This window comes from Calonectris borealis, chromosome W (genome assembly GCF_964195595.1).
Source record: "Calonectris borealis chromosome W, bCalBor7.hap1.2, whole genome shotgun sequence".
Classification (NCBI taxonomy): domain Eukaryota; kingdom Metazoa; phylum Chordata; class Aves; order Procellariiformes; family Procellariidae; genus Calonectris; species Calonectris borealis.
In genome coordinates this window covers 46803513-46828356 of record NC_134351.1, presented here as the reverse complement: position 1 = coordinate 46828356, position 24844 = coordinate 46803513, and the positions used below count along the sequence as shown (strand labels likewise).

Below are 24844 nucleotides of genomic sequence, written 5' to 3'. Positions count from 1 at the left end.
GGGGGACGGGGAATGGGGGTTGCGGTCAGTTCATCACACATTGTCTCTGCCGCTTCTTCCTCCTCACACTCTTCCCCTGCTCCAGCGTGGGGTCCGTCCCATGGGAGACAGTCCTCCACAAACTTCTCCAACATGGGTCCTTCCCGCAGGCTGCAGTTCTTCACAAACTGCTCCAGCATGGGCCCTTTCCACGGGGTGCAGTCCTTCAGGAACAGACTGCTCCAGCGTGGGTCCCCCATGGGGCCACAGGTCCTGCCAGGAACCTGCTCCAGCACGGGCTCTCCATGGGGTCACAGCTTCCTTCAGGCACATGCACCTGCTCTGACATGGGGTCCTCCACGGGCCGCAGGTGGATATCTGCTCCACCATGGACCTCCATGAGTTGCAGGGGGACAGCCTGCCTCACCATGGTCTTCTCCATGGGCTGCAGGGGAATCTCTGCTCCGGCGCCTGGAGCACCTCCTCCCCCTCCTTCTTCACTGACCTTGGTGTCTGCACAGTTGTTTCTCTCACATATTCTCACTCCTCTCTCTTCCAGCTGCTGTTGCACAGTGTTTTTTACCCTTTCTTAAATATGTTATCACAGAGGCGCTACCACTGTTGCCGATTGGCTCAGCTTTGGCCAGCGGCAGGTCCATCTTGGAGCAGGTTGGAACTGGCTCCGTCTGATATGGGGGCAGCTTCTGGCATCTTCTCACCCCTGTTTGGTGGTTTTGTTTTGGTTTGGTTTTTTTAAGGACAGGAATAGTATAGGTTTTTTTACCCTGAGAATGTTTTTAGCAGCACTTTACCACTTCTTGTTTACACTCTCAATGATTGCCATACCAAATATCCTCAAATTCACATGATCTCAAAACCCAAAACTCTTAACAACAGAACTCTGCTCTTTTGTTCCACAGTAACAGAAGAGAACAGGCTCCACAAGTCAAGTTAGAACTTATTACACCTGCTCAACTTGATTGGCTCTGAAGATTTTGGACATGCATAGGTGATGCAGTCTGTTGATGCACAGTTCAGGGGGGAAGCAAAAAGAATCCAACTTGCACTTGTAGCTGAACTAATTCTAGTAAACATTTTATCACTGAACAAAGCCAATGTCTTTGTATACACATGAAGTAGAACAGCTGACTAAAAAGGAGACACTTCTGTACAGTCACTTTGCAGAGCAGATCCATACTTTAAACATTAGAATAGACTATTTCAGTTGGAAGGGACCTACAACGACCATCTAGTCCAACTGCCTGACCACTTCAGGGCTGACCAAAAGTTAAAGCATATTATTAAGGGCATTGTCCAAATGCCTCTTAAACACTGACAGGCATGGGGCATCGACCACCTCTCTAGGAAGCCTGTTCCAGTGTTTGACCGCCCTCTCAGTAAAGAAGTGCTTCCTAATGTCCAGTCTAAACCTCCCCTGAAACAGCTTTGAACCATTCCCACGCGTCCTGTCACTAGGTACCAGGGAGAAGAGATCAACACCTCCCTCTCCACTTCCCCTCCTCAGGAAGCTGTAGAGAGCAAGGAGGTCGCCCCTCAGCCTCCTTTTCTCCAAACTAGACAAATCCAGAGTCCTCAGCCGCTCCTCATAGGACATGCCTTCCAGTTAGTTAACATTAACTTATTAACATCTGATAAGTTGGCCCAGGAAGGTCCCGTTTAAAAAAAAAAAAGTTATCCTAGGTAAAGCAGAAAATCTTAAAACCCAAATTGTCATCTTTTGATATGTTACCATCATACAATGATTCAAAAGCCTTTTGCTGACTCAAAGTATGCCATCAAAAGCAGCAACTATAGTAGCATTAATGCCCATTCACATGACAAAGTGCTGTGAAAGAAAAAAAATGAGATACTTTCCCAATTCCTCTCAACCTTGGTTTAATATAAGATGCATTTAAAAAAAAAAAAAATTTACATTAACAGTCCTAAAGAGGCCTCAAAGAATTAAACATCCAACTTCCACTGAAAACTAATGTAAAACAGGCTCCTAAAACTGTGACTGCTTTGAAAATATTATCTAGATGACAATAAAAAAAAAAGCAACAAAATTGCTGACTCTTCCCAAACCAAACTCTGTTTTGAACACAGGATAGGACTTTTGACACTGCCTATGGTTTTCAGCAGATGAAGCGTAGCTAGAAAGCTCACCCAAATACGGCTTCTATAGAAGCCTTTTCAGTCTTTCATGACTTGTCAGAGAGTTACTATCTTCCTGTGCCTAAAAGTTAGCCCTTGCCAATTAAGCATGCTAGTTACGCAACCAAATTGTTTCCTCAAATCTCCACAATCAAACCAAACCTATAAAATATTATTTCAAGAAACAAATCCCAATTCTTGATGAGTTTACAAAGCTAGTAGTCCAGAAAAGAAAACTGAGGTAGTGCTATCTAGTGGAAAGAGGACTTATGTTCTAGCCAGTTCTATTCCTTCCAGACAACCTTCAGCAAACCACTCCAGTCCTCTATACTTTGACTTAGGAGGAGGGATTAGCAACACTTCCTTTCTCTGTAAAAGCACTTCACAAACTACAGATGGAAACAGAGCAAGTCTGATCTGGAACAATTCACTTTGATTGGAAAGGGATATAAAAAAGATAGTGATTCTTGCAGTAGAGCTGTGTTTTGATAACCTACTGTATTGGGTTTGTGTGGCAAGGTTTTGGTAGGAGGGGGGGAGCTGCAGGGGTGGCTTCTGTGAGAAGATGCCAGAAGCTGCCCCCACGTCAGACGGAGCCAGTCCCAGCCAGCTCCAAGACGGACCTGCCGCTGGCCAAAGCTGAGCCAATCAGCAACAGTGGTAGCGCCTCTGTGATAACATATTTAAGAAAGGGTAAAAAACACTGTGCAACAGCAGCTGGAAGAGAGAGGAGTGAGAATATGTGAGAGAAACAACTATGCAGACACCAAGGTCAGTGAAGAAGGAGGGGGAGGAGGTGCTCCAGGCGCCGGAGCAGAGATTCCCCTGCAGCCCATGGAGAAGACCATGGTGAGGCAGGCTGTCCCCCTGCAACTCATGAAGGTCCATGGTGGAGCAGATATCCACCTGCGGCCCGTGGAGGACCCCATGTCAGAGCAGGTGCATGTGCCTGAAGGAAGCTGTGACCCCATGGAGAGCCTGTGCTGGAGCAGGTTCCTGGCAGGACCTGTGGCCCCATGGGGGACCCACGCTGGAGCAGTCTGTTCCTGAAGGACTGCACCCCGTGGAAAGGGCCCATGCTGGAGCAGTTTGTGAAGAACTGCAGCCTGCGGGAAGGACCCATGTTGGAGAAGTTTGTGGAGGACTGTCTCCCATGGGACGGACCCCACGCTGGAGCAGGGGAAGAGTGTGAGGAGGAAGAAGCGGCAGAGACAATGTGTGATGAACTGACCGCAACCCCCATTCCCCGTCCCCCTGTGCCGCTCGGGGGGAGGAGGTAGAGAAATCGGGAGTGAAGTTGAGCCTGGGAAGAAGGGAGGGGTGGGGGGAAGGTATTTTTTAGATTTGTTCTTATTTCTCATTATCCTACTCTGATATGATTGGCAATAATTTAATTTAATTTCCCCAAGTCGAGTCTGTTTTGCCTGGGACGGTAATTGCTGAGTGATCTCCCTGTCCTTATCTTGACCCACGAGCCTTTCGTCATATTTTCTCTCTTCCCCTGTCCAGTTGAGGAGGGGGAGTGATAGAGCGGCATGGTGGGTACCTGCTGGCTAGCCACAATGTCTGAATAATTTAGGTAAGTAATCCACTTCAGGCAGGAACGGATTAAATGGCGTCCTAGAATGCTTGCAAGGCTAAATATTACCAGTATAAAGGTTGACTTAAAAGATGTTTCTCTAAGAACTGGAACCAACTCTATGTGAGCAGACTTCTAACTGACCAAATGCTTCCTGCTACCCAGGCACAGAGATTTCTTACCTCTGTTGTGTCTCAGGCTTGTTTTTTTGGGGGTCTGTTTTATTTCTTCCTATACTATAAACCTTTTCAATTAGGGACTCGCCTTCAGAATATAATATAGTGGGGATTTCCTTTTTTTAGCCCTGCCTCTTATAAAAAATAATTATTTAATAATAAGTCATTGCAAAATTAATATTTGGGGTTCCTGTATGTTATAGATATATATATATTTGGAGTTCACTAAGATGTTTGGAATAGGATTCTTTTAAAAATCAAGTTGACCATACTACTTGAGAAATGTTAAATATTGAGAACTTCTGGAGGGCTTCCTAACTGCCTAAGATCCTTTCAGAAACATTTAGTCTACTGACTAGTCACGTTGAATAAATTGATTTGGTTTTCTTATATTTGCCTTTTTACATTTTGTGAACTAATTGCTTTTTCTGCGAGAGTACTTTTCTATAGAATAATGAATCTCAGTCAGAAGTCAGTCAAAGCATAATGTGGTTGTTATTGGTTAAGAAGGCAGGAAGAAATACAATTGCTTTTCCAGGTTCAGTTGTTTTAATGAAGGTATGATTTCACGGTCAGCTGAAATATGTGGCTATTCACCATGCCCTGGGCTGGAAGCACATTTCATGTAGCTGTCATGAGTTGGATGAGAGAGCAGAGCCACCTAAGAAATAATTTTTGACTGTATGGAAAGGATTGCTAGTTTTGACATGTGAAAGATAGCAGTAATATGTCCAAGAAGAAAGGATACTGATCCTTTCAGTGCCTGCACAAATGTGGACTGAATTAACATAACGTGTTGTTGCATCCTCAGCATGTCAGCAACGGATGGTTTCAATGGCATGTGTATTTATTGCGTCATGGGTACATGCCTGACTGAAATGACAGTATAGTCTTTAAGTGAAAGCCAATTTCTGTTATTGCCAGCTATATAGTTAGCGATCTAGATATGAAACACTTGACTTTAATTGTACGGAAAAAGAATGACTTGATTTCCCATCTTCCTTTGGATAAAAAGAAAGTTGAGATAACTTAGTGAAGTGTTTCTAGGTTGTATAAAGCAAAACATATCGTGCAAGTGAATTAATATAATAAATGTGAGCAAAATAGTTCTTCCTTAAATTATTAAAAAATTAATAGTTCAGTATTCAATTACATAACTATATAATATTAACTTCTGTTTAGTTCAAGGAAGAAATCTCTAAGCATTTCAAGTCCCACACTGATCAGCTTGTTTTGATATTTGCTGGAAAAATTTTAAAAGATCAAGATACTTTGATTCAGCATGGGATTCACGATGGACTCACTGTTCACCTGGTCATCAAAACGCAAAGCAGGTAACCTGACTGATGAGCAATCTTCTTTTTACGTCTAAGTAGTAAAAATATTCTTAATTCCTAGTGTGATAGCTTTCTGTTGGGCAAACCTAGGTTTGACTAAAATGTGTTCAAAAGCAGTACAAATACTCCTGCTATTGAACAAGAGAAGCAACCCAAATTCTGTAAGGTTGTGTCCCTAGATATCATACATACGCCTTTTGAAAGTTAATAGTAATGGCTCAGTTTAGAAGATAACATTAAATCACTTGAATCAGCTCCTTAGTTACAGTTGGTGCAGAATAACAGTTTGAAGACGATCTGAACAGTCCTTGATCTGTTTCACTGTGTGGTAGCACCCATGCTTATGCCCCTGCAGTAGACAGGTGTGGTGAGCATACGAATTGGGCAAGCAGGCTTTAGTGCTTGTGCTAGTTTATGATGGCATTAACTTTGTGTAACTACATTGTTACCATGCTCTTACAGTCTTAAAGAATATTGAAATTCTGATATTAGTCTTGTGATGAAATAAGACTTTACCTTAATTTGATGTTCAGTGGGCATCCTACTAAAGGTGTGGTATGGAATAAATCCTGGATTATAGATCTTGCTAGCCTTCTCTTCTTTAAGCCCTGGACATGGAGTTAGTACTATTTGAGGGGGTAGGAGTACATCAGGATCCCTAAAGCAAGGTAAGGACTGAGGAAGCAATTCATTAACAGGCATCCCAGAGATAGGATGAAAAGGTGGTAACAGTTGCAGTGATGCCCATCCATTTTCTTAATGTTAGAAACTACTGTTCTGAAGAAGTGATGAGTTTATAGATGTCTGAGAATCACAGAATGGCTGAGGTTGGAAGGGACCTCTGGAGGTCATCTGGTCCAACACCCCTGCTCAAGCAGGGCCACCTAGAGCCAGTTGCCCAGGACCACGTCCAGACGGCCTTTGAACATCTCCAAGGAGGGAGACTCCACAACCTCCCTGGGCAATCTGCTCCAGTGCTCAGTCACCCTCACAGTAAAAAAGTCTTTCCTTATGATCAGACAAGAACCTCCTGTGTTTCAATTTGTGCCAGTTGCCTCTGGTCCTGTCACTGGGCACCACTGACAAGAGCCTGGCTCCATCTTCTTTGCACCCTCCCTTCAGGTATTTATATACACCGATGAGATCTCCCCTGAGCCTTCTCTTCTCCAGGCTAAACAGTCCCAGCTCTCTCAGCCTTTCCTCTTATGAGAGATGCTCCAGTCCTTTCATCATCTTTGTGGCTCTTTGTTGGACTCCCTCCAGTATGTCCATGTCTCTTTTGTACTGGGGAGCCCAGAACTGGTCACAGGACCCCAGGTGTGGCCTCACCAGTGCTGAGTACAGGGGAAGGATCACCTCCCTTGACCTGCTGGCAACACTCCTCCTAATGCAGCCCAGGATACCATTAGCCTTCTTTGCTGCCAGGGCACATTGCTGGCTCGTGTTCAACCTGGTGTCCACCAGGACCCCCAGGGCCTTTTCTGTCAAGCTGCTTTCCAGCTGGGTGGCCTCCATCCTATATTAGTGTCTGGGGTTGTTCCTTCCCAGGTGCAGGACTTTGCACCACTTCCCCTTGTTGAACTTCATGAGGTTCCTGTCAGCCCATTTCTGCAGCCTGTCAAGTTCCCTCTGGATGGCAGCATGGCCCTCTGGCATATCAGCTACTCCTCCCAGTTCTGAGTCATCAGCAAGCTTGCTGAGGGTATATACTCTGCCCCATCATCCAGATCATTAATGAAGATGTTAAACAGGATTGGACCCAGTATTGACCCCTGGGGTACACTGCTAGCTCCTGGCCTCCAACTAGGCTTTGTTCCACTGATCACCACCCTCTGGATCTTGGTCACTCAGCCAGTTTTCCATTCTCCTCATCCAGCCCCTACCTCATCAGCTTCTCTATGAGGATCCTATGGGAGACACTGTCAAAAGCCTTCCTGAAGTCCAGATAGGCAATATCCACTGCTCTCCCCTCATCTACAGGGCCAGTCATTTCATCACAGAAGCTTATCAAGTTGGTCAAGCATGACTTCCCCTTGGTAAATCCATGCTGACTATTCCTGATGGCCTTCTTGTCCTTCCTGTGCCTGGAAATGGTTTCCAGCATTAGCTGCTCCATCACCTTCCCAGGGATCGAGGTGAGGCTGACCGGCCTGTAGTTCCCCAGGTCTTCGTCCTTGCCCTTCTTGAAGATGGGAGTGACATTTGCTTTCCTCCAGTCGTCGGGCACTTCTCCCAGTCACCATGATCAATCGAAGATTATAAAAAGTGGCCTTGCAATGACATCTGCCAGCTCCCTCAGCCCTCATGGGTACATCTCACCAGGGCCCATGGACTTGTGTATGTCCAATTTGCTTAAGTATTCCCTGAGCTGACCCTGTTCCACCAAGGGTACATCTTCCTTGCTCTAGCCTTTCCCCCTGGTCTCAGGGGCCTGGTATTCCTGAAAGCCAGTCTTGCTAGTAAAGACTGAGGCAAAGAAGGCATTCAGTACCTCAGACTTTCCATGTCCTGTGTCATCAGGTCCCCTGTCTCATTAAGCAGCAGTCCCACATTTTCCCTAGTCTTCCTTTTGTCACCTATGTACTTATAGAAGCCCTTCTTGTTGTCTTTGACATCCTTTGCCAAATTCAATTCCATTTGGGCTTTGTCTTTCCTAACTCTGTTTAAGAAAGAGAGACTTGGACAATGTCTTTGTATTCCTCCCAGGTTACCCGTCCTTGCTTCCATCATCTGTATACTTCCTGTTTGAGTTTGGCCTGGAAGACATCTAGAGATAATAGGGGTTTTGTTTTTTTTTTTTTTTTTTAATAATAAAAATGTAAATTAAGATTCTCAAGTATGATACTGTTCCTGTATTAAATGTCATTATTACATTATATTAAATGCCAGACCTTGTGTACTGGGTCTGGCTCAGATAGAGTTTTACTTTCTTCATAGCAGCCTCTATGGTGCAGTGTTTTGGATTTTTGACCTAACAGTGTTGATAACACACTGATGTTTTAACTATTGCTGAACAGTGCTCACACAGCATCAAGGCCTTCTCTCTTTCTCACTCTGTGCCTGCTCACCCCCCCCCCCCCAGTGAGTAGGCTAGGGTTGGGAAGGGGACACAGCTGGGACAGTTGAACCAAGCTGACCAAAGATATTGCATACTATATAATGTCATGCTAAGCAATAAAACTGGGGGGGAACTTTTCCAAAGTAGCTGTTGCTCAGAGACTGGCTGGACATTGGTCTGCTGGTGGGAGGTGGTGAGCGATTGCCTTTGCATCACTTTTCTGTATATTTTTTTTTTTTTTCGCTTATTGAACTGTCTTTATCTCAACCCTTGAGTTTTTCTCACTTTTGTCCTTCCGATTCTCTCCCCCATCCTGCCTGGGGTGGGGGGAAAATGAGCTTGTGACTGGGTGGGGATTTAACTGGTCGGGGTCAACCTACCACACCTTGTTCAACTTGTAATTTTTTTAACTTGCTTTTTATAGATCACAAGACCATCCAGGTCAACAAACACACACCACTGGTAGTATTGCTACCACATCAATATCAAGCAGTAATACTTCAACACCAACTTCAACAAATAGCAACTCTTTTGGCTTGGGTAAGAATATTTCTTAGGTAACATGGTGATTATCTTGGGTATCTTGGTTTCAGGTAAGTATCCCTGGAGCTTTATTCTAATGCAAACGGGACTTAAGAAAAATTATAAAATTACTGATTACAAAAATCTGTGGTATTGGTTGTAATAAGTTTCTGATCAGTAAGTTATCAGAGGTAAGTTGTTTCCTTATTTTTTCTGTACAGAACTTCAGGCTTGTGCTGTTTCATCTTCAGTAGTAAGGTGCCACTGATCTTGTATTCTGGCACTATAGGTAATTAAACTCCTTCCAGTCTCCTCCTCCTCCTTAACAGTGCATTTGAATTGGCCTGAAGAGAGTATTGAAGTTGGACCTATAACATCAAGTTAAGACTTGGAACAGAAGTAACAAAGTTACTCCTGTCCTACAAACCAGTATTTCTCAGGTTCTGAGTCTGATTGCGTTATCGGTCTTCTCTTTCAGGAATAGAGACAGAAGTCTATTGTTTTAAAAATATTATCTCTTTCCATAGTTACTGGGTTTTGTTATTCATGCTCTTTCATTGTTTGCTTTCTTTTTAAAAAACAAAACAAAAAACCCCGGAAAAACTATGTTAAGCAATTGGCTTTTTTTAGTTGTAAACGGTTCTCCAGACTGACTAGTACCTTCTAAAAATGTGAAACTTTTGTGTTTGCTGAACTCTGCAAAGGAGGAGAATTTAAAGCATTATTAGTTCTTGTTGCATCAGCAAAAAGAAGAGCTCTAATTTTTGGTTAGAATAGGGAGTATGCATCGTATTAAGAGATTCCTTGTGGCGGTGGTCTGTCTATAAATGATTATTACAAATGTATTGGAAAGTGTTGGGAATTAACCTGAGGCCCCAAAACTCAAACATCCCTTGTACCTCAGCTATAGTAAAGTAGAAGAAAAGCTGTTAGAATTGTAACAAGTTATATTTCAGATGTGGTTTGGATTTCTAGGTGTCTTGTTATGTAAAGAAGCAAACTCTTAGTGGATGACTCCTTAACAGCCTTGCAAAGATAGAATTTCCATTGAGTTTCATTATTTTGAAGTGTGGGTTATGTTTATGTATTTTGTACTTAGAAAGAACCTGGATGTGTTTAGAAATGTACTAGAAGCTGAAAGTTTAATTTTTTTTTTCTTCTTTCTTTCCTCTTAAAGGTGGCCTTGGAGGTTTGGCAGGCCTGAGTAGCCTGGGCTTAAATGCATCAAATTTTTCAGAGTTACAAAGTCAGATGCAACGACAACTTATGTCCAACCCAGAAATGATGGTTCAGATAATGGAAAATCCATTTGTTCAGAGCATGCTTTCAAATCCTGACCTGATGAGGCAGTTAATTATGGCTAACCCTCAAATGCAGCAACTGATACAGAGAAATCCAGAAATCAGTCACATGCTGAATAATCCAGATATAATGAGACAGGTATGTAGAAAGATCTCTAAGTTCATGACCTTTGATTATACTGTAACTGTGAACAAAAGAGCAAGAATTGGACATGCTTAGATGAGTGCCAAAATATTGTTGAGGAATTTAGGCTTGTTAGACAATCTGTAAAAGGTCACTATAGGAAACTGATGTTTTTATTTCTAGCTGCTGGTGTCTGAAATAAGCTGATAATTAAAAAAAAAATGCAGCGTAGTTTTGAAAGATGCTGAAGACTGTATAATCATATCTTCTGAGTTTAGAGTTGGATGCCGCTTGAAATCTTCTGTTGTCTAGTCAACAGTGAGTTTCCTATAAAGTAATAATTCTCCAAAATACTGCTTATTTCCAGTTTATGTAACTGTGGGTACTTCTGATTGCTTCTAAAGTTATGTGTTATGTAAGATATGCCTTATGTGGCAGAGGCCATCAAGAAACAAATGGAGGCTTTGGAAAATTAAGGTATTTATTTTTCAAGTTCATGTTATAAGCTGCATTCTGTACTGATGTTAGAAATGGTAGAAATATATTGTGTTGAGAAGAGACAAGAAAGAACAGGATGGTACATTCAAGGGTTTTTTCTTCTGTTTAGTCAATGCTTTCTGACTCAGCCAGCATACTGACAGTTGTGGCAGAATGTTGGCTAAATATCAAATTCCATTGACTCCCCTCCCACTAAGCTGACATCTTGATTTGGCTTTAATCCTAATTTCAAATGGAATTAGACATTAGTAACCGAGATACTGTTAAATGCTGATGTTTTTGCTTTAGAATGGATTTTTTTATTAATACAAATTAAATGTTCTACTTCATTAGACACTAGAACTTGCTAGAAACCCTGCAATGATGCAGGAAATGATGCGAAACCAAGACCGAGCCTTGAGCAACCTTGAAAGTATACCAGGTGGCTACAATGCCTTGCGACGTATGTACACAGATATTCAGGAGCCAATGTTGAATGCAGCACAGGAACAGGTGAGAAATGATTGTAGGGGCCACTGAAAGTAAATGTGGTGGGTTTTTTTTTTGTTGTGGGTTTTTTTTTTTTTCCCAAAATGAAAGAAGATAAATAATGTAACTTTTCAAATGTGTACTTGACAAAGCTTAATTTCTTGAAGCTTGAAGTCAATGTGTGGCTTGTTCCTATGCTCTTTAAACTTGAAGGAATAAAGATTGTTTTGTGAGATTGATAAGCTATTTTAATGTTAATAAATTTTTGTTACATATATTCTAAATTTATTTATTTTTAATTCTTGGACTTATAAAATTCCTGAGGTCCAGGAAAAATTAAGAGTGTGTTTAGTAACTTGGAACCTAAGGTGGGAAGGAAAAAGACTTTGAAATTTTTCTTAGTTGGAAACCACTATGCAAGATATAATCTTACTGTGATCGAAGTACTGGTGTAGTAGCAAACACTGTTTAAAACGAGGTGTGATTAACTTATCTTTTTTGTTGTTGTTGTTGTTGGAGATAATATCTCTTTCAACGTTGGTCTCTTTTCAGAATATTTACAATGGCTTATTTTAGGATGGTGATTATAATTGATTAAGAGCCATCAACATTTATCTTCACGTGTAATTTTGGAAAGGTAATTTGCTATTTCTAGCAGACTTAAAAATAGTTGACTAATAGATGATATGTGTTTGTTTCTCCTTCTGTAGTTTGGAGGTAACCCATTTGCTTCCTTAGTAAGCAATGCATCATCAGGAGGGGACAGTCAGCCATCTCGTACAGAAAATAGAGATCCTTTACCAAATCCCTGGGCTCCTCAGTCCAGCTCTCAGAGTTCCACAAGTACCAGCACCAGTGGTGGGAGCAGTGGCAGTAGTAATGTCGGAAATAGCACCTCTACCAGTACAGGACAGAGCTCAACTATACCAAATTTGGGACCCGGACTAGGAGGTGTGTCTGTTATTGCAATTGTATATATTTGCAAATATTCAGGAGTTTGCTGAAATGATTCTGTTATTAGAAAGAGATGTTTTGATTCAAAGTTTGTATTGCTGTTTATTTCCATAGAACATTTGACTAGTATCAAAGTCCTCTGCAGAAAAACAAACATGAAAAGTAAACCAAGAGTACTAACAATACTTATGTACTGCCTTAAAATAACAAAAGTAGGGAATCTGTAGATGAATGATAGTATTTTATTCTGTTTGGAGACAAACAGGAAAACAGCTAATAATGTAGATATTTAGTGGGACTGCTTGTTGGATATGACCTCTGGCTTAACTTGTTTCTAGGGCAGATGTATCTGTGTAAGCAGAACCACGTTGAGATGTATTTAAGGAGCTAAAGCTCATTTAAAAAAAAAACAAACCAACCAAAAAAAACCAAACCAAAACCACACAGTTGTATCCCAGTTCTAGGCAGTCTAATTAATTTGATTATAGTAAAGATTTTTACTAAAGCGATCTTTTACCTTTTTTTTTTTTTAAAGTTGGTATGTTCAACACACCAGGAATGCAGAGCTTGTTACAGCAGATAACAGAAAATCCACAACTTATGCAAAATATGTTGTCTGCACCCTATATGAGAAGCATGATGCAGTCATTGAGCCAGAATCCTGATCTTGCAGTACAGGTAAATGCTTTTGGTGTATGTCGTGGTTTAACCCCAGCCAGCAAATAAACCCCATGCAGCCGCTCGCTCACCCCCCGCCTCTGGTAGGATGGGGGAGAGAATCGGGAGGGCACAAGTAGGAAAACTCCCGGGTTGAGATAAAAACAGTTTAATAATTGAAATAAACCGAAGTAGAACAGTAATAATAACAATGAGAACAACAACAATAGCAGAATATACAAAGCAGGCAATGCACAATGCAACTGCTCACCGACTGCTGACCGCGTGTCACGAACAGGGGGGTGACCCCCCCACACCCCTGGTTTTTATACTGAGCATGATGTCACATGGTATAGAATACCCCATTGGCCAGCTGGGTCAACCGCCCTGGCTATGCTCCCCCCTCCACAGCTTCCCCTGCACTTGGCAGAGCATGAGAGACTGAGAAAAAAGTCCCCGGTGCAAGCATCACCCAGCAACAGCCAAAGCATCAATGGGCCATCAAGGCTCCTCTCATACCAAACCCAAAACACAGCACACCCCCCCCAAGCTACTGGGAAGAAAGTTAACTCTGTCCTAGCCGGAACCAGGACAGTGTAGCAATGTGTTGTGTGCACTGAAGTGAAAAAAGGAATTGAATTTATGATACAGTTATATTTTCACTACAGAGTAATTGTGCCAACTTCTCAACAATAACTTGTCTGTTGTGAATGGTCCAGTTTTTAAAGTATGTTAATGCCTGACTTATTGAAATTATTACCTAGTTACCTTTAGCAATCTGTTGCAGTAAGTTTCTTCAATTTGTAGTTGGACATCATGACATTCTCTTGTAACAACTTGTAAGTTTGTATATGTTTCATACAGCCCTAAACTTTTGTGGCCTAGCATAAGAACCAGTTAAACAAAACAAATGCTTTGATTATAAATTAAGGTAGCTCTGCTAGTAAATAAATACCCACCCTAGCTTGGGAGGACAGAAGTGGAGGGGAAGGAGTTGGTGCCATATCTGGCTGTTATTCTGGTTTTCATTTCTCATCTGTGATCCTTGCTCACGATAAAAGTGCTAATACTTACTGCTGTTTTATGAATGGTATTGTAGAAGTGCTTTCCAATTTTACTTACAGCAATAATATCCAAAGTCAAATCTTGAACTGAGATAATATTATTATCTTTTGTATATTAAACACTTAATTGGAAAATATTCCAGGCTTTTTGCAGACGATGTTTACAGGGAAACCATCACATCTGTAGTGGAGGCTGACCAGAAAAGGCTTTTCTTGTTACATAAATGAGGTTGCTTTGGCAAGGATCTGGCAAGGATTCATTTCAAAAGTTTAACACCCCCCCCAACCCCACCAAAAAAAAACCCCACAACAAAAAACACACCCAAAAATACCAAACAAAAAAAAAAACCCAATGCCACACCACCAATGATTTCAGTCAATTCTCAGGCTGGTGGTTCATTGTTTCAGAACAAGTTTTGGCCAAAGGAGAAGTGGAAGATAATTACTCTGAGGTTATCATAGACTATATTATCTTGTTCTCTGATTCATATGTGGTAAATAGTTGTCTTAAAATCCACTCTAGTATTTACTTTTTGATCTACTGCTTGATCTATGATGTTAAATATTTTTGTCCCATAGATGATGTTGAATAATCCTTTATTTGCTGGAAATCCTCAACTTCAGGAGCAAATGAGACAACAGCTTCCTACTTTCCTTCAACAAGTAAGATGAGATACTAAGTGTTGTTAATAAATGTCTGAAATTCAGTGAGCAATTTTTGCAATAAACTGGTGCCTTTCCTTGATTTCACTTAAAGCTAGATTCTGTTATGTGTATTCTCATTAGCTTTAGACACTGAGTTGCATTGTTCCTTGATAATTAAATGCTTGATTTAACTCTCCATCCCTTTCAAAAGTTAAATCTGGCTTTTGGTAGATGGTTTTTGTCTGTGACTAGCACAACTGCTTTGATTTGCTGTTGTGTCTTTGCTTAGAAGAAATGACTTGTTCTTACTGCGCACCAGCCAGAGAGAACCTGTTTCCTACATGATTTCTTTTGCAAATTAAAGAAAAAAGATTACTTTTCCCGCTACTAAGATAAGCTTTTACGGTACTTTTCTCATACCTCCTTCACCCTACCCTGATTATTTGGAGTAAAGAGACCTTACAGCATGCCTTGAAAGAGGCAAGTCATAAGCTAATTCAAAAGAAGTGGAGTGGGTTCTGAAGATATTTGCCTGTAAAGATTGCCTTACCACCAGCTTTCCCTCTTACACCATTGTGGTTGCAGCCCCAGTATTTGCTTTATCTTAACTGTCACAGTGTATACTAGGACTGTGTCCTTTAAATAGGACTAAGCAAAATTTTTAGGAATTAAAAATTTAATCCAGCGCATGAGTTTCCATCATTAGGTAGTCCTTGCAAATCAAACTAAATGTGTGTTACCAGGATCTCATTGCATGTAGGCAGTGTTATGAGTAAAATAAATAACAATATGAATTTCATGCCATTAATTATTGCCCAATGCTCCAATCTATCTCGATCCCTCTGCAATGCCTCTTGGCCCTCGAGAGAGTCAACAGCACCTCCCAGTTTAGTATCATCAGCAAACTTGCTAATGGTGCATTCAACTCCTGCATCCAGGTCATTGATAAAAATATTGAACAGAACTGGCCCTAGAATTGAGCCCTGAGGAACACCGCTGGTGACTGGTTGCCAGCCAGATGTAGCCCCATTCACTACAGCCCTTTGAGCCCTGCCGTTCAGCCAGGTCTTCACCCAGTGCACCGTGAACCTGCTCATCTCACAGTTGGACATCTTATCCAGAAGAATGCTGTGAGGGACAGTATCAAAAGCCTTCCTAAAATCCAGAAAAACTACATCCACCGCCTTCTCTTCATCCACTAGGTGGGTGACCTTATCATAGAAGGATATCAAATTAGTTAAACAGGACTTTTCCTTCGTGAACCCACATTGACTGTGCCTGATGATTGTATTGTCCTTTAAATGCCTTTCAGTAGCACCCAGTATGATCTTCTCCATAATTTTTCCAGGTACTGAGGTGAGACTAACAGGGCTGTAGTTTCCTGGATCTTCCCTCAAGCTCTTCTTGTAAATTGGAATAACGTTGATTAGCTTCCAGTCAGCAGGGACTTCCCCAGACTCTCAAGACCTTTGGTAGATGATTGAGAGGGGTCCTGCCATAACATCCACTAGCTCCTTCAGTACTCTGGGATGAATCCCATCAGGCCCCATGGACTTATGAACATTCAGCTGATGCAGCTGGTCCCTTACAAATTCAGTGTCCACAAATGGAAAGTCACTGTTCCTGCAGTCGTGGTCCTCCAACTCAGAGGACCCGGCGGCCCAAGGTCTATCAGTATTATTAAAGACTGAGGCAAAAAAAGCGTTGAATGCCTCTGCTTTTTCTTCATCCCTATTTGTCAGGTGACCATCTTCAACAAGTATCAGTCCAATGTTTTCCTTGGACCTCCTCTTGCTATTAACATACTTAAAAAAGCCCTTCTTGTTGTCTGACACAACACTGGCCAGTTTCAACTCTAGTTGAGCTTTGGCCTTTCGTGTCTTCTCCCTGCATATACGAACCACAGCTCTGTAATCTTCCTGTGAAGCCTGACTTTGCTTCCAGAGATCATACAATTTCTTTTTCCTCCTGAGTTCCACAAGGAGTTCCCTGTTCAGCCAAGCTGGTCTTCTGTCCCACTTGCTTGACTTATGACACAATGGGATTGCCTGCGCCTGTGCTTTTAAAAGGTGGTTCTTAAAAACTGACCAGCACTCAATGGACCCTTAAGCCCTCAAAAGCAGATTCCCAGGGGACACTGCTAAGTAGCTCCCTGAGTAGCTTAAAGTTTGCTCTCTTGAAATCCAGAGTTAGCAACTCTGCTGTCCTTTTTTCTCATTACACTGAAAATTTTAAACTCAACAATTTCATGATCACTGTGGCCAAGACAGGCACCTACCATCACATCTCCCACGAGTCCTCTATTCACAAACAACAAGTCTAGGAGGGCATCTTTCCTAGTTGGCTCACTGAGTACTTGTGACAAGAAGTTATCGTTCACAAACTTCAAGAATTTCCTAGACCTGCTCATCACAGCAGTATGGTATTCCCAGTTGATGCCTGGGAAGTTGAAATCTCCCATAAGGACAAGGGCTATCGATCCAGAGATTTCTCCTAATTGCCTGTAGAATAACTCACCAGTGCGATCATCCTGGCTGGGCGATCAATAGTAGACACCCACTATGACATCTGCTTTGTTTTCCATCCCCCTAATCTTCACCCAGATGTTCTTAATGCTTTTGTATCTCTTTCCATTAGTATCACCTTGGGGTTTATCTGCACAGCTAGTTCTCTGCTGTCTTCTGCATGTTAGGTCATGTGATCAACAACATTAACAGATGAAGTAAACTGGAGAAATACCTGGGTGTTCTCAGAATGTTGACAGTATCACAGCCCATACTTCCTCACTCATCTGTTGTCATTATATTATGGGATTGGGTGATGGAAACTATGAAATGTTCCTCTGTATAATGGAAAACACTTGCAATAAATGGCCAGTTGCTCAGCACAACTAGGAAAACACATCTGTGAGCTACTCTTTCTACTCCTTTTACATAAGTTTTACCTAGAATTGCTGCTACTCTACAGGTGAAATTAAAAACATTAATAGATATCCAAGTCAACTAAGTGCTCAGAGGATCGTTGGGTCAGTTTTCTGTAAAAACAACTCTGTCAGACAGTAAGTCATGGCTTAAAGGTTATTTTCTTAAAGTAATCACAGCAGCTTACTTCAGTGAATCTAAAATGCTTTCCTCCTTTAAAGATTTGGATTAACTTCACCAGCTATACATTTAGTTATTCTCCTCTGACTTTTAGCTATCACGAAGATACAAATCCAAGAGACAAATGGAGTGTGTTTAAAAACTTGCCGTGCTCAAGTCTCATTACACACCCATATTTCAGGACAGAATCAACATTTGATCTTTGTGCCCTATTCTGCTCTTCTGTTTTGCACCAGAGGAAGCTTAACCTTAATTTGTGCAGTTCTTTGAATCAAAAAATGTTTTTGCAGCAGAAGGAATTTGGTCTAGTTACCAAGTGAAGACTGCTGAGATTAATCAGCCTGTCTGCTATTTGAAGCAGGTCTGGCTACTAAGACTTCTAATTGAAACAAATAACTTGTCACTTGCATGTGGCATCTATAAGCAGGTGAGCATAAGCCATTAGTTTTGGTTTTGTATCTAAAATAGTCTGGTTTTTAGATGTTTAATTTCAGAAATCAAAAGTATGTCTTTTATCTGTGGATGCAAAAGCCAGTTTTGAGTTGAATTTGCAGTAGAGTGAGGGTCCTTGAATATTATATGTTTGCTAGTATGTTTTGCAGAGTATTTGTATGTCTGTAGGTGTTGATGGCACTACAGATATGAACACATGCACAAATTATCATGATCAAATAGCTGTGGTCTGAATTTAGCTAGAAAAAGATGTTTTATAACTTTCTGTATTAGATACCTACTAGTCAGATTTCACTGTATTCAGCCCTGTTGCTTACCAGTAGTATGATATAGGAGTCTAATTTAGAATTACCTTGAACTAATACACTCCTGTGGCTTTGGAAGATGATAAAGTCTACTAGAAGAAGTAATGAGAAATACTTTTCCTTATGTTCTCATTATTTAAAAGGAGTCTAGAGAGCTCATTGGTCACCTCCTGTGAAATTTTTCTCAAAAAAAAAAAATCTGAAGGATTTAATGTAAACATTCAAATACAAAGTTGAGAAACAACAAGTTCTGAAAGGATATCAGATTCTATAAAACATCTAGTGATAAAGATCAACTTTGAATGTCTTTATATTATTCAATTATGAGTTTCTCTCCTGTTTTTAGATGCAGAATCCTGACACGTTATCAGCTATGTCAAACCCTAGAGCAATGCAGGCTTTGCTACAGATTCAGCAGGGCTTGCAGACACTAGCAACGGAAGCACCGGGACTTATACCAGGGTAAGAATTGGTCATACAAATTTATACAAGAACTTTTCTCTTGTGTTTGGTTTTTTTTTTCAGCTTTTTGTCTTTCTTTTTAACACGTAGAGGTTTATCCAGTTTTTACAGACTGTTCCTCTTGCATTTTTTAGTTTCCCTAAACTTGTTGTAGAATCTGTCACACTTTTGTCTACAATGCACTTTTAAGCAATGATGGCTATGGTCTTTGTTTTGGTGCTTTACTTAAGTTGTCATCCATTTTTTATTTGACAGAATATAATGGGAAGAGACATTACAACTAAGCCATTTTCTATGTTAGTGATGTATTTCTCTTTGTCATTTGTGCAGATTCAATCCTGGTTTAGGTGGATTGGGAAGCACTGGAGCTCCTACAGGGTCCACTGTACCTAGTTCTGTTCCCAGTGAAAATACAAGTCCAACATCAGGGGCTGCTGAACCTGGTCACCAGCAGTTTGTCCAACAAATGTTGCAGGCACTTGCTGGTGCAAATGCTCAGGTAAAGTAGATCACTGTATTCTGGCGGGGGGTGGGGGGTGGGGGTGGGGTGGGGTATGGGGTGGTGGTTGTTTTTTTTTGTTTGGTTGGGTTTTTTATATATCCAGCTCACCCCCCCCCCCCATGTAAACCAACAGAATGCTTCTGGTCAAAGGAGAGCAGAGGAAGCTTAAAAGTGATGTTCTAGCTGTGCAAATAAATGCTGGAAAAACATCACATCTGAGTAAAAGTGTCCTCTGAATGGTTGATTGTTGTACACCTATTTTCATACCCTTGAGTTTCTGAAATGCCTGGAAAGAAGCAGATTAAGGTGTTAAAGGGAGGACTGGTTCCCTGGCAAGTGAAATGTGGGCTCAGACAAGAAAAGAACTTAAGCGTACTGAACATCATTATCTCTGTACTTTGTATCTGTGTTGCTGGTTGTTACTCTGTAGCTGTGACAGCCTCTGTTCCATGCTTCACAATGGCCACGCTCAGGTTATTTGGGGCCTGAATTTGTAGTATGCTTCCCTGACATCCTGCAGGTCCAGACTGCACAGTGTACATTGTGTTAACATACCAAGTGGGATTCAGACTTTCTGGAGAGCTCCAGAAGTCAAGCAAAGGTGGCAGCTTTGTAGGTAAATGTAGGGTGGTGAGCAAGACTGGCTTTAAAGGGGGCACACCCATAACAGTGGAAAGGTATCTCAAGAGTGCTGTGTGAAACAGCACCATTACACTGTGGTACATATCCAGTGTAATGGCAGACTGCTGGTAAAAGGGACAGTCCTGCTCTTACCTCCTCTGTTGCCACAGAATAAGGTAGTTCAGCTTGCTGATCTGACAGGAAAATGTTATTTTATGTAACCATGAGAAAGTGGTGGTAGGCGTAGCTGTAGGAAACCATGTTCCCGTAGATATTTTTATCCTGCCAGATCTTACACTACCAATTCGGTATTCTATTTGGTTTTGCTTGGGGGAAGCAGATGGGGGGGAGGAATGTTTAAATTTCAGCCAGTATATTTGCATTTTATTGGTTTGGAAGTATATGCAGTTTTTAAATACTGGTAGGAATTTCTCAATGGATGAAACTTTAAGTAGAACAAAAGGAAAATTAGCAGTAGCTGCAAAAATCTTGTGTTGATATGTAAACTGTCTCACTCATTTTGAAAAGTGGCTTCTCAGTATTACTCTGACCCTATATACCTAAAGCATATTGTTTTCATATAATTGTTCTGTTTCAAAAATGCCTCTGAGTTGAAGATCATACAACTGAAATTATTGAGAATTTTGCTATTAGTTTATGAGCAGTTTATTTGAGCAAGGTCAACTCATAAAGCACAGCTGTCACTTTGCCTTAGGCTGAAGTTTTTCTAACTAGAATTTTGGTAAATTTAGTCAACAAATACTTGGAGCATTAAAGAGATAACTTTTATGTCAAGGAAAAAAAAGCCTACCACATTCACTGTTGCCAACAGTGAAATTCTCAAAATCCTGCTGTCCCACATTACTAGATTAGACTCTTTCATTTAAAAAAAAAAAAAAAAAAAGGTCTGCATGCACATCTTTAAGAAACTATTCTTGGGATGCATTTATCAGATTTAACTATTCTTTTTTTATCTAACAAGCAGCTCTTCTTGTAGTTCAAAAATGTCATATAAGTGAAGATACTCTTAAAATTTGAGGCTCATCTGACTTGTTTAATCAATAATTCAATTGTGAATGAAATTTGTCATAGTCTAGTTTGGGGAACTTGAAAAAGATGCATTCAGAAATTAGTAAAGACAAGAAGTGGTTCAGAACCAACTCTGTTTAAATCCTGTACTTTGCCAAATGTGTATTATGCTTTTATAGCTTGAGATTTTTCTTCTTAGCAGTTACAAAATCCAGAAGTTAGATTTCAGCAACAACTGGAGCAGCTGAGTGCAATGGGCTTTTTGAACCATGAAGCAAACTTACAAGCTCTAATAGCAACAGGAGGAGATATCAGTGCAGCTATTGAAAGGCTGCTTGCCTCTCAGCCTTCATAGCAGTGTTTCTTTAACTTGAAAAAAATGTAATTTATTTTTGATAACAGCTCTTAAATCTTTAAAATAGTTGCTTTATTTCATTCTGACTCTTGGGATTGTCTTGTTATAACTAAAATCAGTCATGCATTTTAAGGTCAAGTGCAGTAGTTTTTTCTTCAAATGGGGAATTGATGCATTTTCACTCAGTTGTTGCATGCATCACACTTGTTCTTCATTATTTCTTAATTTTTTTGAAACAATATCAGCTTTCACAGTTGGTTGAGCAGGCTTTGTCTGACTTACAACTGTCCAATTTATTTACTACTAAACCATTAGCCTTCAGTAGTAATTTATGTAGGATACAAATTAAAAGGAAAATATTGAAGGCTATAATTTGTGGGTACCAGTGCTGCTTATGGTGATTTTGGCATGTATTTTTTTGCTAGCAAAATGCTGTAAGATTTATACCACTTGAGTAATCTACCATTTTTGCTTTTATTTGTATGAAGTATAAACACAACATATACAATGGAGACAGCTCATTTCTAGAAATTTACACATTGCAATAGAATGAAATTATAAGTAAACAAAAAAGGCCAGGGAAAAAAAATAAGTAGTAAGACATGGTTTTTAGTGTAGAATCTTCCAGCATCTTTGGTAAACATCTCAGAAAAAATGCTTAGGCAAGTTCATTTAAAATATACTAGAATTGCTGTTCTAGTTATATCTTCACATCTAGCCATAAAGAAACTTGCACTGTAACATTGTCTCATTGCAACATTGTTACAGATTAACTGTAAATTACCTTTGTGCAAAGTAAAGGAGCACTGCCTTGTGCTCTGAAACTGTTTCTAAGGCATTTTGGCTTGTTCCATTGAGATTCTAACATGCATTATGATTTGTAATTGGAAACATTACTTTCAGCCATTGTCATGTGGTATTCTAATTACTTTTAACCACCATGTAAAAAAATACTGTATATCTCTTGAGTTTTTATTGGTAGTTACCTCTTGTGCACAGGTAATAAATGAATTAAAAAGTATTTAAGCATCTTGTTTCAGTGTGTTTGCAATTGGTGATTATCCAGCATTCAAGATGACTGACCTTTCAGTGTTAGCTCTGGGACTATTTACAGACTTTGGGCTAATATTAGCAAACAACACTTGGAGTATAAAGTGGAGGATAGAGAGGAAGGGTCATATGATACTGAAGACTATTTAGATAAAGTGAAAGTAGTGAAATAAAGCATTCTGCTGTGTGTTACTGAATAGCATTTGCTTTTTATTGGTCTTTATTGGTACCACAAGAGGGTGCCATTTCTTTAATTTTCATAGTGACTAAATTTGCATGGCAATGTTAAAAATAATAATCCATGTGCAACTGTATATGGGGATGATTCTATTCAGGTCTAACTTGTAGAATCTTACAGAAACTATCTGCAGAGTTTTCATGAATTTAAGCTAAAGAGGCATCTCTTGTGTAACAAGGACTTTTTAAAAAAAAAAAACAGTTTGGCAATTGAAAAGAGGATTTTAACCTTAAATTCTGTGAGTTATGTAACTGACTATATTCAGAATTTTCTGATCACAAAAAAGTTGAAATATGTATTTGAAGTTGTTTGATCTTAAGTTTTAAAGCAGCTGTATGAAAACCTATCCATAAGTATATATTGGACTGGGTATAGGATGAGGTGGAAGAGTAAAGCAAGCCAGAAAAGGGAAGTAAAGGAGAAGGTCCAACTCTGAAAAGAATGAGAATGAGTTTGTTTTGTGTTGTGGTTTTTTTTGTGTGTGTGTGTTTGTTTGTTTGTTTGTTTTAAAGAAGGAAATATCCATCAGTCTTGTACTGGCTGATTTGCTGTCCACTGCATTTCATCGATGGGTACACTTTACACATGAAAGATGCTAATTCAAAGCCAATAGGATGCCTCTTACACTTTATCTCCAAGCTTTCCAGAGAGTTCTATTTTGTATGTCTCCCCACCACCACTTTTTCCCCCCCCCCCTTTTTCCAGCTTGGTGTTCAGTGCATATAACAGAAGTTCATGAAGTCTTAGCACCCTGGTGAGGTTGGCAAGGACACAAATACAGAAGCTACAACTTGTTCAAAATATGCCAGTGAGTCAGCAGTAGTGTCAGGAACAGAACTTCATCATTCAAGTTCCTGCCTTTTATACTTGTAGAAAAAGAAATACACTGCTTTTTACAAAGCTGTAAAATATTTCATCACTGTGCCCCTCTCCATGTTTGACAGAATGAAAATTAAAACTTAAGAATTTCAATTCCTGTGTGACCCTTGATGGGATTTTCAAAAGCAGGCTGGGCTGAGATAGCTTCCCTTTGACCCATACTAATGGCAATTTTAACCTCATAGGGAGAAGTGTTTAAACAATGGTGATAGTTTTTGAAAATTTCATCTTACGTGTCCTTTACATTCATGATAGAAATATTAAGAGTAATAAACCAGCTCTTAATATTGTAATCCATTTAAATATTGTGGAAAAATAAGTTGTTTTGATTAACTTAAGAAAATAAGCATTATTTCATTAAGACATTTTTCTAGACTGACAGCAGGAAAAAAAAAGTATCTTTTTTTTTTTGACAGACTTTTGAAATCAAATTTATAATGCAGGTAAGGATGTGATTTGAAAGTGAAGTCAAGCTAGCCTGTCTCCTGCTAAAATCTCTGTCTTAGAGTTTCTATATTAGCCACCATTCTTTCACTCCAATTAAATTCTAATATAGCATAAGGAAGTGCCATGAGCACTTCCTTAATTCCTGAGAACAGCAGCAACTGAATATCTTTAGAAACTCTGATCCATCATCTATAAAATTATTATATTGTCTGCTGAACAGTAGAGTTCTGTTATTAAAGGTATACTTTCAATACCTGTTTTCAGATTTAACTGTAATGTTAAATGTCATGTTTGCTGTAACCCTGTGCAGTGGCAGTACTGCACATGTGCTCACTTCAAGTTATGCAACGCATTGGATGTAAACTAATGGCCTGTGCATTTATTTTTTTTTTTTTTTTACTGGCAAGGTTTCCTAAAATAAAGAAATAAAAGCATTAAACTGTGGATGTGTGTGTTACACCAAAAAGCAAATCCGGAATTAGTTGTCATCATAAATCAGTGACTGAAATGTCTGTAGTCAAATTAAAATTAGGTATAAACCTATTCAAAAATCATGACACATTTTTCACATTTTGGTTCACAAGGAAATGAGAACTTGTCATAATTAGTGTTATCATCTAGGTGAGCCAATGTCAACCTCAGCTACTTATCAGTGCTAGTAATTAAACCTTGTAATTAGGCACTGTTAATGTATACTTGATTTTTGCAAAGTTTCTGGAGCTGGGCAGTGACCTTGGGCAGGCATGTCACAAGAAGCAATGGATCATGTTCCAACATAACAATCTAAATTTCTCAGTAAATTAACCCACACTCCACCAAGGTATGATGCGCACATGCAACAGCCATGGTGTGAAGCCAGACTAAGGAGAGCTTTGTGGGAGCAAGA

At 40.0% G+C, this 24844-nt stretch overlaps 1 protein-coding gene across 2 annotated transcripts in view; it reads left to right on the top strand.

Moving 5' to 3' along the window:
* Nucleotides 1-24397, top strand: part of LOC142075056 (ubiquilin-1-like) — a 29241-nt gene extending 4844 nt beyond the window's left edge. Inside the window, exons 2-11 of one of the 2 annotated variants that reach the window (XM_075136047.1) lie at nt 5071-5222; nt 8708-8823; nt 9983-10245; nt 11062-11220; nt 11907-12147; nt 12686-12828; nt 14451-14534; nt 18722-18837; nt 19168-19336; nt 21192-24397. In XM_075136047.1, coding sequence (XP_074992148.1) covers nt 5071-5222; nt 8708-8823; nt 9983-10245; nt 11062-11220; nt 11907-12147; nt 12686-12828; nt 14451-14534; nt 18722-18837; nt 19168-19336; nt 21192-21344 — 1596 coding nt within the window. In that variant the 3' untranslated portion in view covers nt 21345-24397. Of the gene's footprint in view, nt 1-5070; nt 5223-8707; nt 8824-9982; nt 10246-11061; nt 11221-11906; nt 12148-12685; nt 12829-14450; nt 14535-18721; nt 18838-19167; nt 19337-21188 lie in introns of both variants that reach the window. The other variant, XM_075136046.1, reaches the window with a different exon arrangement.
* The last annotated feature ends 447 nt before the right edge of the window (nt 24398-24844 follow it).